This window comes from Procambarus clarkii, chromosome 50 (genome assembly GCF_040958095.1).
Source record: "Procambarus clarkii isolate CNS0578487 chromosome 50, FALCON_Pclarkii_2.0, whole genome shotgun sequence".
NCBI classification, from domain to species: domain Eukaryota; kingdom Metazoa; phylum Arthropoda; class Malacostraca; order Decapoda; family Cambaridae; genus Procambarus; species Procambarus clarkii.
The window spans coordinates 15382611-15400857 of NC_091199.1; the positions used below are offsets into that span (position 1 = coordinate 15382611).

General features: G+C 45.4%; 1 protein-coding gene across 25 annotated transcripts in view; it reads left to right on the top strand.

Moving 5' to 3' along the window:
* Positions 1-18247, top strand: part of LOC123772612 (protein bric-a-brac 2) — a 309393-nt gene that overhangs the window by 12243 nt on the left and 278903 nt on the right. For all 25 annotated transcript variants that reach the window (XR_011222567.1, XR_011222566.1, XR_011222568.1 and 22 more), the window contains exon 3: positions 1398-2189. Coding sequence is in view for 20 of the 25 variants with exons in the window: in XM_069303590.1 (XP_069159691.1) it covers positions 1398-2189 (792 nt within the window). In the remaining 5 variants the exon portion in view is untranslated. The remainder of the gene's footprint in view (positions 1-1397; positions 2190-18247) is intronic.

Here is an 18247-nt window from a genome sequence, read left to right on the forward strand (position 1 = left end):
TGGCAAGGCAGAAGATAGAAGAAAAAAGGTGAAATGATCACCACATACTAAGTAATAACAGGAATCTACTAAATTGACAAAGAGGAATTCCTTAAGCCAGCAACCTCAAGAACAAGAGGTCATATATTCAAGCTAAGGAAACAAAGGTGCCAAATAATGTTATAAAGTTTTCTTTGGTAGAGTGGTAGACGGTTGGACCAAGTCAAGTGAGAAGGTGGTGGAGGCCAAAACCATCAGTAGTTTCAAAACATCATAAGACAAAAGAGTACTGGGAAGATGGGACACCAAGAGCGTAGCTCTCGTCCTGTTATTACACTTAGATAATTACTGTGTGGCACTTGGGTAACTGTGAGCCTCGGGTTCACCAACCTTCCTACACTGTGTGGCACTTGGGTAACTGTGACCCTCGGGTTCACCAACCTTCCTACACTGTGTGGCACTTGGGTAACTGTGACCCTCGGGTTCACCAACCTTCCTACACTGTGTGGCACTTGGGTAACTGTGACCCTCGGGTTCACCTACCTTCCTACACTGTGTGGCACTTGGGTAACTGTGACCCTCGGGTTCACCTACCTTCCTACACTGTGTGGCACTTGGGTAACTGTGACCCTCGGGTTTTAAGATTTTGATGCTCTTGATGGGGATGAAATAGAAAGGATAAGTAACTAGTATCTTCTCTTCAGTTAGGATTAGGGGGGGAGGGGGTGGAGGAAGCACTAGCTGATGCCTATATAAATGATCCTGATGCTGGTTTAGATGACATGAAAAGAACATTTGCAAACCACATTCATTCAAACTATTACTTTAGGAGTTTCTAGGAGCATCTAAAATTCCTAAAATTGTATGTCTTATTACTGGGAAGAGGGTGTCTTATTACTGGGAAGAGGGTGTCTTGCATGTCTTATTACTGGGAAGAGGGTGTCTTGCATGTCTTATTACTGGGAAGAGGGTGTCTTGCATGTCTTATTACTGGGAAGAGGGTGTCTTATTACTGGGAAGAGGGTGTCTTATTACTGGGAAGAGGGTGTCTTGCATGTCTTATTACTGGGAAGAGGGTGTCTTATTACTGGGAAGAGGGTGTCTTGCATGTCTTATTACTGGGAAGAGGGTGTCTTATTACTGGGAAGAGGGTGTCTTATTACTGGGAAGAGGGTGTCTTATTACTGGGAAGAGGGTGTCTTGCATGTCTTATTACTGGGAAGAGGGTGTCTTGCATGTCTTATTACTGGGAAGAGGGTGTCTCATGTTGTGGTTAACTAGTAAAGTTGTTATATTACAGTATTTATCAAATTGATTTATTTGAATTTTTGTAATTTTGAGCATTATAAACCTTGAATACAGTGTTACGGGTGTCATATACTAATCTACATACATGGATAATTTGTTTTATTTTTCAGGAGACGTACACAGATGTGACGTTGGCGTGCGAGGGCAAGTTTTACCCCGTCCACAAGTTGGTTCTGTCCACGTGTAGTGAATATTTTAGTGATATATTTGACCGTACACCATGCAAGAACCCAGTAGTTGTCCTCAAGGACATTCAGTGTCAGGACCTAGAGTTTTTGTTGGACTATATGTACATTGGGGAAGTTAATGTAAGACAAAATGAATTGTCTTCTCTCATTAAGGCAGCAGAATGTCTCAGAATAAAAGGTTTGGCTGTGCCAGATGAGGAACCTAAAAAAAGTGTAACTAGTAGTGGCAGTGCAAGCGGTGTGCCTCAGAGTAGACAGCGGCCAGAACAAGCCAGTCCTCCCGCTAAGAGACGCAGAGCGGACGATCGTAGAGTCACTCCCGTCGGAACAGAACACAGCCCTGGCAGACCTCCAGGAGACGGCCCTGGCACCCCGGAACCGAGTGCCGGCCGTCAAGCCAGTGCTAGTGAAGTGGCCAACCCTCGAGAACAGCCAGAGGAGAAAGACACAGAAATAAGTATAGATCAACCCCCAGTGCTCATTAAAGTGGAGCAACAGGACAACTTTGAACAGTCTGCTAATGATGATTTTTTGTCAGTACAAAGTAATAGTTACGATGGTGGTGGGGGAGAGGAGGGTGACGGCCCACACAGCTCGGAGGGCAACACAAATGACTTTCCCGAGTTTCTTCAGTCAACAATAGAAAAGGAAGAGCCAGTTGCTATGAGTGATTTTAACCCAAGTGATTTTCCTGGACCATCTGGTCTACAGAATGTGAGTATTATGTTGACAGTATACAGTAATGCATCAAATAATGCAGTATCACACTAGTTATAGCAGTGTGATACTGTACTGTACTCTGTGTGATCCAGTAGCACTTCTTATATAGTATTACATATCACTACTTGCTTATATAGTATTACTTATATAGTATCACACATATACAATAAGATATCTATTATGTGTGTGATATGGAGAGACACAGATAATATTAGGGCGCTCCTTGCTGTGAGTGATAGGGGAGAATTAGGTAAAAGGAAAATTATAAAAAGTGTTGCAAATACAAAATTAGATGAAGTTGTGTGTTAATGGATTATGGAAGAGCATTGTGTGGGGTATGGTAATTGGGGGTGATGCGATTAACCCCTAAGCTCTGCCCCTTATTATTGCCGACATCACCAACAGTGAGCAAGAAAAAATTAAGCAAATGATTACTTTCTAATATTGTTAAAATAAACTCCCTGATCATGGGGAAAAATAGTGCAAAAATTGTATGTGACTTACGTTGGCCACGGTGATGCCGGGAAGTCTTGTGATAATGTTGTGATTCATCAGCACTTGTCCCAGGGTGGTAGCTGGGAGCCAGCTGTTGTCCCAGGGTGGTAGCTGGGAGCCAGCTGTTGTCCCAGGGTGGTAGCTGGGAGCCAGCTGTTGTCCCAGGGTGGTAGCTGGGAGCCAGCTGTTGTCCCAGGGTGGTAGCTGGGAGCCAGCTGTTGTCCCAGGGTGGTAGCTGGGAGCCAGCTGTTGTCCCAGGGTGGTAGCTGGGAGCCAGCTGTTGTCCCAGGGTGGTAGCTGGGAGCCAGCTGTTGTCCCAGGGTGGTAGCTGGGAGCCAGCTGTTGTCCCAGGGTGGTAGCTGGGAGCCAGCTGTTGTCCCAGGGTGGTAGCTGGGAGCCAGCTGTTGTCCCAGGGTGGTAGCTGGGAGCCAGCTGTTGTCCCAGGGTGGTAGCTGGGAGCCAGCTGTTGTCCCAGGGTGGTAGCTGGGAGCCAGCTGTTGTCCCAGGGTGGTAGCTGGGAGCCAGCTGTTGTCCCAGGGTGGTAGCTGGGAGCCAGCTGTTGTCCCAGGGTGGTAGCTGGGAGCCAGCTGTTGTCCCAGGGTGGTAGCTGGGAGCCAGCTGTGAGGTGGGATACCTGCTTGATGGGCTTCTGGGAGTTGTTCTACTCCCCAAGCCCGGCCCCTGGCCTCGGGCCGGGCTTGTGAGAGTTTCGTCCACCAGGATGTTACTTGGAGCGGCCCGCAGGCCCACCACAGCCTGGTGGGTCCTGAGCTTCTTTTAGAAAACAGTCTAGTTTTCTCTTCAAGATGTCCACGGTTGTTCTGGCAATATTTCTTATGCTCGCTGGGAGGATGTTGAACAACCGTGGACCTCTGATGTTTATACAGTGTTCTCCGATTGTGCTTATGGCACCTCTGCTCTTCACTGGTTCTATTCTGCATTTTCTTCCATATCGTTCACTCCAGTACGTTGTTATTTTGCTGTGTAGATTAGGGACTTGGCTCCTCCAGTATTTTCCATGTGTATATTATTTGATATCTCTCATCTCCTTTCTAGTGAGTACATTTGGAGAGCTTTGAGATGATCCAAATAATTTAGGCGCTTTATCACATATATGCTTGCCGTATATGTTCTCTGTATTCCCACTATTTCAGCAATCTCTCCTGCTCTCAAGGGGAAAGTGAATACTGAGCAGTACACAAGTGACTTGAAAGAGTACAACCATTGTGATGGGATCCCTAGATTTGAAAGTTTTTTTTTTTTTTTTTTTTTTTTTTTTTTTTTTTTTTTTTTTTTTTTTTGAGATATATACAACAGTTGTTACATTCTTGTAGAGCCACTAGTACGCGTAGCATTTCGGGCAGGTCCCTGGAATACGATCCTCGCCGCGAAGAATCGTTGTTACAACCACGTACACATTTTACTGTTGCGTTAAACAGAGGCTACAGTTAAGGGTTTGCACCTAGTAAATCCTCCCCGGCCAGGATATGAACCCATGACAAGCGCTCGCGGAACGCCAGGCGAGTGTCTTACCACTACAACATGGAGACTGAAAATTTCCTTGGTTATGCTCCGTAAACGTTAGATCGTCAGACATCATTATTCCCAAATACTTGACATGCTGTTTTCCTACTATGGGCAGATTCCATTGTGTTTTGTACCCTGTATTATGTTTCAGATCCTCATTTTTGCCATACCTAAGTACCTGGAATTTATCACTGTTAAACATCAAGTTATTTTCTGCTGCCCAATCGAAAACTTTGTTGATATCTCCATATAATTTTTCAATGTCTTCAGCAGAGGTAATTTTCATAATGATTTTTGTGTCATCTGCAAAGGATGACATGAAGCTGTGACTTGTATTTTTGTCTATGTCTGATATGAGAAAAAGAAACAGGAGTGGTGCAAGGACTCTACCTTGAGGTACAGAGCTTTTGACTGCGCTTAGACTCGATTTTATTTGATTGACTATTACTCTTTGTGTTCTGTTCGACAGGAAATTGAGTATCCAGCGTTCTACTTGACCAGTTATTCCCATTGACCACGTTTTGTGTGCTATCACTCCATGGGGTCATTCCATGTGAATTCACCAAAGGCCTCCCACTCGACCCTTTCTAAATCTAATGAAATTTTGTAATAAAGTAGCCTTTAAGGAAAGTAAAGTAGTAGCAGGTACAGTCCAGGTATTGCAATTATCATTTTCCTCCATTGGCCTTCTTGTAGTTAACTGAGGGTTATAAATAATGCCTACCACTATCTTCATGGTCCTCATTATTGGTATACCTAGCATAAAATCCTTCTGGTTGATTACAGTACCTCCAGATTATCTTGTTGAAGCCTCAGGGTTGTATCACAAAGACTACTTCACTTCCCTTCCCACTCCTTTTTATCCTTTCATTCCTTACTACCTGGCATCATATTGGGAATATTTCATTCTCCATTACGTTTGTCAGTTTTGTCTTGGTAACCGAGATCTTGTGAGGCTGCAGTTCTCGCGTTCATTCTTGCAGCTTTACTCTTTTACAGTACAACCTCGATTCAACGTACTATATGGGACCAACCCCAGTTCGTTGGAGCGTTGGATTCGTTGCAAGAGGTGACCTTCAGGAGGCGTGTCAGTGTCTTTTTTCTTGTACACAATAAAAATGCATTATCATATTACATACTGTACCTATTTATTACTTTTCTACTAAAAAATACTGTAATTCATAAATTTACCTTATTGTTGAAGTTATGTCCATCTTGAAGTTTCGTGACGTTGTGAATGCTCTACAGTAAATACGTACTGCAGTGCATTATGCCGTTAGCACTGTGTTGATTAAAAGTAGTTCTGCTGAATGTTGAGTACTACAATACAGTCTATGAAAACTATTGTACACTAAAATTACTGCAACTTTAATTTTAACACTGTGCACACACTTAAATTTAACACTTGTTCTAACTGTTCATGCCACACATGATGTATTTAGATGTTTGCATCAGCTTTGCTGGTGCTCGCTGCTGCTGTGGGTTCAGCTGCTTCTGAGCTGGTGCTGGCTGTTGTTGTACCAGTGCTGGGTACAACTGTGCTTGTGCTGGGTACGGCTGTTGTACCAGTGCTGGGTACAGATGTGCTCGTGCTGGGTACAACTGTGCTTGTGCTGGGTACGGCTGTTGTTCCAGTGCTGGGTACAGCTGTGCTTGTGCTGGGTACGGCTGTTGTACCAGTGCTGAGTACAGCTGTGCTCGTGCTGGGTACGGCTGTTGTTCCAGTGCTGAGTACAGCTGTGCTCGTGCTGGGTACGGCTGTTGTTCCAGTGCTGAGTACAGCTGTGCTCGTGCTGGGTACGGCTGTTGTTCCAGTGCTGGGTACAGCTGTGCTCGTGCTGGGTACGGCTGTTGTTCCAGTGCTGAGTACAGCTGTGCTCGTGCTGGGTACGGCTGTTGTTCCAGTGCTGGGTACAGCTGTGCTCGTGCTGGGTACGGCTGTTGTTCCAGTGCTGAGTACAGCTGTGCTCGTGCTGGGTACGGCTGTTGTTCCAGTGCTGGGTACGGCTGTTCTCGTGCTGGGTACGGCTGTTGTTCCAGTGCTGGGTACAGCTGTGCTCGTGCTGGGTACGGCTGTTGTTCCAGTGCTGGGTACGGCTGTTCTCGTGCTGGGTACGGCTGTTCTCGTGCTGGGTACGGCTGTTCTCGTGCTGGGTACGGCTGTTCTCGTGCTGGGTACGGCTGTTCTCGTGCTGGGTACGGCTGTTCTCGTGCTGGGTACGGCTGTTCTCGTGCTGGGTACGGCTGTTCTCGTGCTGGGTACGGCTGTTCTCGTGCTGGGTACGGCTATTCTCGTGCTGGGTACGGCTGTTCTCATGCTGGTTGATTTTCTGCTACTAGTTCTTGCAAAATATTGCTTCATTTTTGGCATTAATAAGGCACTATTAGTAAGCCCCTGTGACATTTTGTTTTATAACCAAAGAGCTGTAGTAAAAAAATTATCAATTCCACAATTATTCTTCCTCCGGCGGATAAATACTGTACGTCAATCGCAGACAAAGCTAAGGGCACTGGGTGCACACTGTACGAACGCAGACTAAGTCTATATGTACACCCTTCAGTAAGCTGGTGTTTAAGCCAGGTCCAGTAACATAAATTTCTCTTAAATATTCGATTTACATCAAATTATATATTTTTGGGTTATATATTTAGTTTAGCAACATTATTACGATAATAAGAGCTATAAAAAATGCTTATTTTGGAACCGATTTATTAATTTTATTATTTCGAAGCCGTAGGTCACTGAACTGTGGCGATGAAATCGAACAAAACACCGCCGGGTGTTGTGTTCGATTTCCAGTAACATAAATTTCTCTCAAATATTCGATTTGCACCAAATTATATATTTTTGGGTTACATATTTAGTTTAGCAACATTATTACGGTAATAAGAGCTATAAAAAATACTTATTTTGGAACTGATTTATTAATTTTATTATTTCGAAGCCGTAGATCACTGAACTGTGGTGACAAAATCGAACACAAGCATGGTGTTGTGTGGACAGGGATTAGACCCGTCCACTCGTGCTGGAGTTGTGCCGCCAATAACGTGAATGATTTCTCAAATAGCAGATATCTATCTTATTACAGTATATTTTTGGTTTTATTAAGTTTAGTTTAATTAGGATAATAAAGAGTTATTAAAACACCAGTTTTAGAAATGATTTATTAATGTGAAACGTTCAAAGTCATGGGTCACTGAACTATGACAACACAGATGAAAGTGAGTGAAACCTCACTGTAAAGTGAGGTTTACTGTACAGTATTCCCTTATCTGTACACCCTCACTCGTCTTGTTTCATCACAGAAAATGTATATAAGATGATTTCAACACATTAGCTAGCTATTGACGCTTCAGCCTTTAAATTAATTTACAAAGATACATGTGCCACAAAACGGTGAACGAAAATCATTGAAACTCAGTCGTTCACTTGTGTGGACGACTCTGGCTGGTGTTTGGTTAATATGCGTCACTTCTTGTGGACCATTCTGGCTGGTTCATATGATTCACTTGTTGTGTGGTCCACTTGTGTGATCCAACTTGTCTTATGAAGGAATTATTAATTGTAATCTGTGATAGAATGAGACAGTTTTCCACCACTGTGAAATCTGTCCCAACATCGTAAGCTTGTGGACCACTTGTGGACCACGTGCAGTTCACTTGTATGGTACACTTGTGTGATCGAACTTGTCATATGAAGGAATTAATAATTGTAATATGTGATAGAATGGGAAAGTTTTCCACCAGTCTGTGAACTCTGTCTCGACGTCGTAAGCAAATCCAAACATCCCCCGCTTCGGCGAACCATTGTTCGTCAAACCGAGTGAGTAAATCCGGCCTGAAAAGTGTCCGAACTAGCCAGAGATTAATAGCCAGAGAGGTCTGGGGCTCGCCCTTCCCCCTCCCAGGGAAGGGGGAGCCCCAGACCTCCCATGCCGGCTATCCACCCATTAGTTCTTCGGCTGATGCTATAGGCACCGGTTATGTGCTCCGGCTCCAGTGGTTGTTTTAGCACTGTACCTAGAGTGTGGTGTCTGTTTTCTAGGTGGTGCGTGAGCTGGGAGTGATTCTCCAGTACTCGGGCTGCATGCGCCTAGGGTTCCCTTCCCTAGGTGCCCTGTAAGTACTGCCCTTGGGGCTTGGGACCACCTTCCACAAGGTGGAAGGTGGTCCACGTCCTGCCCCTGCTAGGCCATTTACTGCTTGGTTTTCGGCCGCTCTTTGTGTGCTCGGGTGTTCTGCCTCCCTTGTTCGCCTTAGAGTAAGGGGCAGTTTTTGCACTGGTGGGGCAACCCGTTGTCGCAAATTTAATAAGTCAATATTGACTTATTAGTTGCGTGCATAGGTGACATACTTAACATAATAGTTCCCCTTGAAAAGCTTCATAGAAAACACCGACCTTACCTAACCTACTTAGTATGTTAAAATAAGCATCTTATAGCTTCGTAATTACAATTGTTACTTAACCTATTATAGGTATAGGTTAGGTAATAATTGTAATTACGAAGCAATAAGATGCTTATCTTAACATACTAAGTAGGTTAGGTAAGGTCGGTGTTTTCTATGAAGCTTTTCAAGGGAAACTATTATGTTAAGTATGTCACCTATGCACATATTTAATAAGTCAATATTGACTTATTAAATTTGCGAGAACGGGTTGGGTGGGGCGCAGGGTACTGTGCAGCTTGTCTTTACCGATCATGGCGGCCGGCTCTGTTCCGCTTGGGTACGCTGTCCTCTTGCGGGATTTTCTTTTTCTTTTTGTTTATCTACCTGGTGGGGGGTCTGCCTTTGTTCTTGCCCCTTGTGTTCTGAGTATTTTCTGGTGGTACCCCTGCTAGGGCCCTGTGAGAGTACACGTCCCGGGGGTTCAGCTCTTAGAAAGTTGTTTGGTAGCTTTGGGTGCCGGTTAGCAGTACCCTGCCTGGGATTACCTGAGCGCGAGTCCTCTTATAGTAAACGCTCGGGACCCTGGGAAACCCCTGGGGGCGCGCGGGTCCGATGGATGTGACCCAAGAGTCCCCCCTCGCTTCCAGCGAGTTTGAGGGTTGCTCTCACCCTTTGTCTCTGGGTGACTCTCTGTTTTGCCTCTGTCTGCTGCCTGTGGGGTCGGTGACACCTTCGACCTGGAGTCCTGCGAGTTTGGTTGCTCATTGTGGCTTGGTTACCCAGTTGTGCTGACTAAGCGGGTGCGGGCAGCAGCGGCGTTGCACTTGAGCCTTGGTGGTGGCAATGTTCTCATGGTTTACTCCCCGGTAGCCCCAGGGCTGCCCTGTTTTGGTTCGTTTTGGGACTTGGGGATGTTGGTTACTTCGGTTCCATCCACGCTCCCTTGTCTTTCCCCTGGATCACCCTTCCTGCCTGCATCCGGTTCCTTACCGTCTGTAGGTTCGGGGCGGGGTTTTGATGGTGTTGAGACTCGGGCAGTCTCGGGGACTTCCCCTTCTGGGGTAGTGACGGGGGCATTTGAGCCTGTTCCTCCAGCCGTGTTGTAAGAGTCTGCCAGTGGGCTCCCTTCCTTAGTGTTTTCACGGCTGCCCCGGTTTTCTGGTACGGCCGGGGCTTTGGGGAAACGGCTCGGCCCCGGAGCCTGTCGTGTAGGTTCCCGGGGCTGGGGAGGGGCTGACATTGGGGGGCCTTGGCCCCGTTGGACCCCGTGGGGGTTTTTATCCCCCTCTAGGCGGGGCTTGTGGTTACGCGGATTGGGGTCTTTTCCTCCCCACTCGCCGTACGTGCTGTTGGGCATCGGCCCCTCCCTGGGCTCGGTTCCTTGGCCTTTGAGTCGGTTCCGTCCTGTGGGTGGATGTTTCCTCCCACTCCTTTTTGGGACGGTGTCTTCGTCATGTTTCCCCGTTCTTGGGGTTCTACGTGACTTCTGGTCTCGGGTGCGCCTGCGCCTTTGTGTGCCTTCAGGACTAGTGTTGGCTTCTGTGTTCTCGAGGGTTCGGGAAGGTTTTTCGTTACTTCCCGCATTATTGGAACGTCTGTCGGCTCCTTGTCGCCACTTTGGGCTACTTGTGGCCCGGTTGGGCTACTTGTGGCCCGGTTGGGCTACTTGTGGCCCGGTTGGGCTACTTGTGGCCCGGTTGGGCTACTTGTGGCCCGGTTGGGCTACTTGTGGCCCGGTTGGGCTGCTTGTGGCCCGGTTGGGCTGCTTGTGGCCTGGTTGGGCTGCTTGTAATTATCTAAGTGTAGTTACAGGATGAGAGCTACGCTCATGGTGTCCCGTCTTCCCAGCACTCTTTGTCATATAACGCTTTGAAACTACTGACGGTCTTGGCCTCTACCACCTTCTCACTATTATTACTCACTACTTATTGTGGTTACTATTGTGGTGTGGCTCACTACTATTATTGTTATTATTACACACTATTATCACTCACTACTTATTGTGGCCCGGTTGGGCTGCTTGTGGCCCGGTTGGGCTGCTTGTGGCCCGGTTGGGCTGCTTGTGGCCCGGTTGGGTTCCTTTTTGGGCTCTGTCTTTGCTTCGTTGGCCGGTTTTATTGTTCCTGCTTCCTCTTTTGGCTACTTTTCTAGTGCAGTAGTCCTGGTTGGCGCCTTCCCGCAGAGAGGGTTGTGCGGTTCGGCCAGCATGTCATGCGCATGCACTGTAGTTTGTTTTGGTCTGGGCGGTGTTTCAGTGCTGGTGTTTTGCGCCCTTTTTGCTACAGTGCTTCGCCCCTCGCTCTTCTCCCTGACTGCGGTTTGTGCCCCTTCGCTCCGGGGGTGTCCTGGTTCCCAGTTGTGGGGAGGACGCCGTGGTTTTCCCTGTCATGGGTGTGAGCCACCTCCTTCGCCTCTACCTACTCTCCTGTGGGTCCGGCCGGGTCCGGCTCTGGTGTCTTCACCTGGCGGTGCTCCCAGGTTCTTCTGAGCACGGTTGAGTCGTGTCACGTTCGTGCCACCGTTCGCCACGTTCGTGCCACCGTTCGCCACGTTCGTGCCACCGTTCGCCAGGTGAGTTTCTGCGGTCTGGCGTCTTTTGGCCGGGCGCTGGATGCGGTGTTGTTTATATACCTGTCTTTATTTAGGTATATTTTTGTACGACTGAGACCGTTCGCACACCAGTGACTGTCCCTCTTTTCAACCCTTCCTGTCCCCCTCATGTGCATGTCCAACCCATGCTATTCATTCTGGGGACCCACCTTTTTTCATGTTGTGTAATTACCTAAGTGTAGTTACAGGGTGAGAGCTACGCTCGTGGTGTCCCGTCTTCCCAGCACTCTTTGTCATATAACGCTTTGAAACTACTGACGGTCTTGGCCTCCACCACCTTCTCACCTAACTTGTTCCAACCGTCTATCACTCTGTGAAAGTGAATTTTCTTATATTTCTTCGGCATCTGTGTTTAGCTAGTTTATATCTATGACCTCTTGTTCTTAAAGTTCCAGGTCTCAGGAAATCTTCCCTATCGATTTTATCAATTCCTGTTACTATTTTATATGTAGTGATCATATCACCTCTTTTTCTTCTGTCTTCCAGTTTTGGCATATTTAATGCCTCTAACCTCTCTTCGTAGCTCTTGCCCTTCAGTTCTGGGATCCACTTAGTAGCATGTCTTTGCACCTTTTCCAGTTTGTTGCTGTGCTTCTTAAGATATGGGCACCACACAACTGCTGCATATTCTAGCTTTGGCCTAACAAAAGTCGTGAACAATTTCTTTAGTATATCGCCATCCATGTATTTAAAAGCAATTCTGAAGTTAGAAAGCGTGGCATAGGCTCCTCGCACAATATTCTTTATGTGGTCCTCAGGTGATAGTTTTCTATCTAGAACCACCCCTAGATCTCTTTCTTTATCAGAATTCTTTAAAGATTTCTCACATAATATATAGGTTGTGTGGGGTCTATGTTCTCCTATTCCACTTTCCAAAACATGGCATTTATTAACATTAAATTCCATTTGCCAAGTGGTGCTCCATATACTTATTTTGTCCAGGTCATCTTGAAGGGCATGACAATCATCTAAGTTTCTTATCCTTCCTATTATCTTAGCATCATCAGCAAACATGTTCATATAATTCGGTATACCAACTGGTAGATCATTTATGTAGACAATAAACATCACTGGTGCAAGAACTGAACCCTGTGGTACTCCACTTGTGACATTTCTCCAGTCCGATACATTGCCTCTGATCACTGCCCTCATTTTTCTATCAGTCAGAAAATTTTTCATCCATGTTAGAAGCGTACCTGTCACTCCTCCAATATTTTCCAGTTTCCAGAACAACCTCTTATGTGGAACTCTGTCGAAAGCCTTTTTTTAGGTCCAGATAGATAATGTGGTGACATTTTCTTGCGGTTTTGATACTGCGGCTGCGTGTGGGGGTATGGTTGTGGCAGTTTTTCTGCCCTTCCATGCTCCTTCTGGCGCCTTCCTTGTTTTGGGTTTTTGTTCCCTTGATTTTTCTGGGGCCTTCCTTCCTTGCCGGTCTTGCTGTGCCGGGCCTGGCTTTTCCATGTTCCTTGGATTCTCTGTCCTAGCCCCGTTGTCCTCGCCTAGTTGTGCTGGCTGGGATGAGCTCTTTGTCTCACCCCTCTCCTATCATTCGCTTTCTGTTCAAGTTCTGGAGCCTACTGGGCTGTTATCTGCACTGGACCCTGGGTGTGGGGTTGGCCTCCACCACTTCCCTTCCTCATGCATTCCTCTCGTCTTCCTGCTTCACTCGTCCCTGGCCGCTGGTGCTGGGGCGTTTCTGCTGGTCGTTTTATCATTTCCTTCTTTACACTGTTGTGTGTTTTGTTTGTGCCTTTTGGCCTTCCAGTTGCTGGGTTTGGTTTCTTGTTTTCCTGGCTTGCCCGGCCTGTTCGTTTTTTCAGGGTCTTGTGATGTCCCTTCTCTGGTGAAACCCGTGGTTTCCGATCCCCTGGTGAGCTTCCTCGCGTTGGGGGAGTTTCCAGTTCGGCAGACGTTCCGTCTCCTTGCCGGCTTGGGCTTCCGGCTCGGCTTCCTTGGTGGTCGCACCTGAGATCATCTGCGGCTCCGCCTCTTCCTAGGCTCTGATGACCCTTGGCAGGGCTGATTACGTTCTGCCTCGGGTATCTCGCGTCCGTTGGTGGTCAGGTGGCTTCGTTGTTGGTGTCCCGCCTGTGTGCTTCTTGGCGGCAGTATGGGGTGTTTTGGCAGTCCTTCCTTTTCCTTCTGTCCCTTCTTCGGTGGCTGCGTTTGTTGGCGTCGGTTTGGCTTTTCTGCTGGGGGTTGGGGGCCGTCGACTTGTCGCATACTGTCGCCTCGTTTTATGCGGCGCTGGCGGAGCTGCTTCGGCTTGCTTTCGGACTTTCATCTGCGCCGTTCGTAAGATGTCTCATGCTTGTTTCACCTCCGGCCTGTTTTTGCGCCGCTTGAGCCGTCCTGGTCATTGGACAGAGTGCTCTCTTTTTCTTTCTTCTCGTTTTTTTGTGGCCCCTTCAGTTCTGGTTTGTTTTTTTCGATGGCTCTTTTTCCAGTTGGCATTGGCCTCTGGGGGTCGGGTAGGTGAGCTTCATGCTCTCCTCCTGCGCAGGGATTTTCTGCTCCTTCGGTCAGGGTGATCAGTTTGGTCGTCTGCTGTCTTCTCCTTCTTTTCTGGCTAAGAATGAGACTGCTGCTTTCCAGAGGGGTCCCTGGGTTCTTGATGCTTGCTTGGTTGGGCCGGGGGTACATTTTGTTTTTGTCCGGTTGCGTCTCTCCGCTGTTATTGGCACGCCATGGCTTGTAATTACCTAAGTGTAATTACCTAAGTGTAGTTACAGGATGAGAGCTACGCTCGTGGTGTCCCGTCTTCCCAGCACTCTTTGTCATATAACGCTTTGAAACTACTGACGGTCTTGGCCTCCACCACCTTCTCACTTAACTTGTTCCAACCGTCTACCACTCTATTTGCGAAGGTGAATTTTCTTATATTTCTTCGGCATCTGTGTTTAGCTAGTTTAAATCTATGACCTCTTGTTCTTGAAATTCCAGGTCTCAGGAAGTCTTCCCTGTCGATTTTATCAATTCCTGTAACTATTTTGTATGTAGTGATCATATCACCTCTTTTTCTTCTGTCTTCTAGTTTTGGCATATTTAATGCTTCTAACCTCTCCTCGTAGCTCTTGCCCTTCAGTTCTGGGAGCCACTTAGTAGCATGTCTTTGCACCTTTTCCAGTTTGTTGATGTGCTTCTTAAGATATGGGCACCACACAACAGCTGCATATTCTAGCTTTGGCCTAACAAAAGTCATGAACAATTTCTTTAGTATATCGCCATCCATGTATTTAAATGCAATTCTGAAGTTAGAAAGCATAGCATAGGCTCCTTGCACAATATTCTTTATGTGGTCCTCAGGTGATAGTTTTCTATCTAGAACCACTCCTAGATCTCTTTCTTTATCAGAATTCTTTAAAGATTTCTCACATAATATATAGGTTGTGTGGGGTCTATGTTCTCCTATTCCACATTCCATAACATGACATTTATTAACATTAAATTCCATTTGCCAAGTGGTGCTCCATATACTTATTTTGTCCAGGTCTTCTTGAAGGGCATGACAGTCATCTAAATTTCTTATCCTTCCTATTATCTTAGCATCATCAGCAAACATGTTCATATAATTCTGTATACCAACTGGTAGATCATTTATGTACACAATAAACATCACTGGTGCAAGAACTGAGCCCTGTGGTACTCCACTTGTGACATTTCTCCATTCTGATACATTGCCTCTGATTACTGCCCTCATTTTTCTATCAGTCAGAAAATTTTTCATCCATGATAGAAGCTTACCTGTCACCCCTCCAATATTTTCCAGTTTCCAGAACAACCTCTTATGTGGAACTCTGTCGAAAGCCTTTTTTAGGTCCAGATAGATGCAGTCAACCCAACCATCTCTTTCCTGTAATATCTCTGTGGTTCGATCATAGAAACTGAGTAAATTCGATACACAGGATCTTCCAGATCGAAAACCATACTGTCTGTCTGATATTATATCATTTCTCTCCAGGTGTTCTACCCATTTAGTTTTGATTAGTTTTTCCAATACTTTCACTATTACACTTGTCAATGATACAGGTCTATAATTGAGGGGGTCTTCCCTGCTGCCACTTTTGTAGATTGGAACTATGTTAGCCTGTTTCCACCCGTCTGCTACGATTCCTGTACACAGGGTTGCCTGAAAGATCAGGTGAAGTGGAATGCTGAGCTCAGATGCACATTCTCTCAGAACCCATGGTGAAACGCCATCTGGGCCAGCTGCTTTGTTCTTACCGAGCTCCTTGAGCATTTTTTCCACTTCGTCTCTAGACACCTCTATGTGTTCTATGTTGTTCTCTGGAATTCTTATTGTATCTGGTTCCCTAAAGATTTCATTTTGTACAAACACACTTTGGAACTTTTCGTTTAGTGTTTCACACATTTCCTTTTCATCTTCCGTGAATCTATTTCCCATTTTCAACCTCTGAATATTATCCTTTACCAGCAATTTGTTGTTTATGAATTTATAGAATAGACCTGGTTCTGTTTTACATTTGTCCGCAATCCCTTTTTCAAAATTTCTTTCTGCCTCTCTCCTCACTGCCGTGTAGTTGTTTCTCGCATCTTTGTATCGCTGGTATGTTTGGGGGTTCGGCCTCTTCCTGTATTGATTCCATTTTTGTGTCTTTCGGTCTCTAGCCCTCTCGCAATTTCTATTGAACCAATCCTGTTTCCTAGTTCTGCATCTCTGTTTTGGTATAAATTTTTTTGTGCCTTTATCATATATTTCACAAAACTTGCCATACATCTCATTCACTTCCTTGCCTAGCATCAAGTCTGTCCAATTATACTCACTAAAAAAATTTCTAAGGTCACCATAATGTCCTCTCCTGAAGTCTGGTTTTTCAACTGCTTCAACCTCCTTATTTTCTTCCAGCTTATAACGCATTGCATACTTTATTCCCAAAAAGACATGGTCACTTTTACCCAAGGGAGGAAGGTACTGAATGTCAAATATCTCTTCCTCCTTCCTGGTAAATATCAAATCTAGCATGGAGGGAACGTCCCCTTCCCTCATCCTCGTAGCTTGTTTAACATGTTGATACAAGAATGTTTCCAGGATGAGGTCTACAAATTTACAGGTCCAAAAATCTTCTGTTTTAGCTTCATATGCTTCCCAGTCTATGGATTTCAAGTTGAAGTCACCGACTATCAACAGTCGTGATCTATCGTTATCCGCTCTCGCTATAATCTCTCTCATTATTGTTATAAGACCTTCACGTTTACTATCTAGCTCCTCCTTTGACCATGTGCTGCTTGGTGGTGGACTATATGCATTTATCATCATTAGTTTATCATCCTCATAGCAGATCTCTAGTGCTATTATGTCAACTTCTTGTGGATTGGCAGTCATTATTTCCTTCACCTTTAGGTGTTCTTTTACCAGCACAGCAACGCCACCGCCTTTCCTAATTTTTCTGTCCCGTCTCCAAATTGAGTAGCCCCTTGGGAATATGACCTCATTTAAAATTACATCTTCAAGTTTTGTCTCCGTGAGTGCAACAATGTCTGGTGTCTGCAGCTGTATTACATCACTTAACTCCAGTATCTTCGATCTCACTCCATCTATGTTGGTGTATGCAATCTTCAGGAACTTGTTCCCCCTCTCCTTATTCTTCACTCCCCCTCTCTCTATTGATTTTGTTGGTTTGCCTTTATGTACCACTTTACTGGTTTGCCTACCCCTATCACTTTGTAGAAAAAAGAATTTATTTCTTCTTCATTCCTGCTCTCATTTAAATGTTTTGCCTCGGCGAGGTTCAGTTTCAGCTTCTCTCTATCTTCTTTTGAAAGATCTCGTCTTAACGACCACCCTTTCCCATCCTCATCCCTTTGCAATTTTCTAGCATTCCTTAGTACTTCTTCCATCTGTTTGGCACCGTTTAGGGTGATCCTCAAAGGTCGATCTTTCCCTTTTACGTACCTGCCTATTCTCCTGTAGTCGCACACATTCTCTCTGTTTGTAAGACCTTCCACGAGGCCAACAATTTTATCTACTACTTTAGCTTCTTCTACAGCTCTTTCTGACCTAGATGTTATCGCCTTTTCTTTGCAGCCAAAAATGATCAGGGACTTACTCCGATCAACTGTGTTTTGCACCAACTTCGGGTTAGATGCCAATTCTTTCCTCACTTCCAGCCTAATGTTTGTTTTATCTTGGTTGCTGCAGTGTTTGACTTCCTTTACTGCTTCTTCTATTTTTTCCTTCTCCTTGGCCACTTGTGCATAAGTGAGTTGCATATCTTTCTTGCACTGTTCTATTCCCTGTGTAACTTCCTCCATCTGTGCTGACAAAAGCTGTTTCTCCTGTTGAATTTCCTTGCCTAACCTATTGTAGTCATTTATGTTTAAATTTACTTTAACTTCTTCCAAAGCTATTTTTAAGAGTTTATTTTCTTCTTCCATGGCTTTGCAATTTGTTTCCAATTGATTCTTATCCTTGCGCAAGTCTTTCACTAAACCCTCAAGACATAAAACTTTGCTATTCAAATGGTCATTACTTTCTTTCAATTTACTAATTATTTCTACATGAGAGTTCACTATAGTATCTAAATTTACCAACTTGTTATGTAGACTACTAATATCAATGCTTTCTTCATTGAATCCCTCAAAATCAAGCTCTGTTTTGTTTTTCCCCTTGCCAGTGGCCATCTTGAATGTTCTTCTCTGCACTGTAAACACTAGGGCAACTTTCTCTCATCCGATTTTTCACTTCCCTTAGCCCTTTCCTGTTATCTCACCTATTTTTCAAGAGCACTATACCTTTATGTTCTCTGGGACACCACTCACTACCATCAACCTGTACTACAATACTTAGGATTGTTGAAATATGCTGGAGCTCCTCTGCTGCAAGTGTTGACCCTAGGGGTGTCACCTTTTGAATGTTCATGTTTTGAATGTTTTGAATGAATGTTTTGAATGTTTGTGGGTTCGTGGACGCGCTTTGGGTTACTCCGGTTCCCTTCTTCCCTGTTAGAGGGCGCGGGTCTCCCAGGTCGTCCGTGGGGTTCTTCAGGCAGAGATAGCCTGTGGTCTAT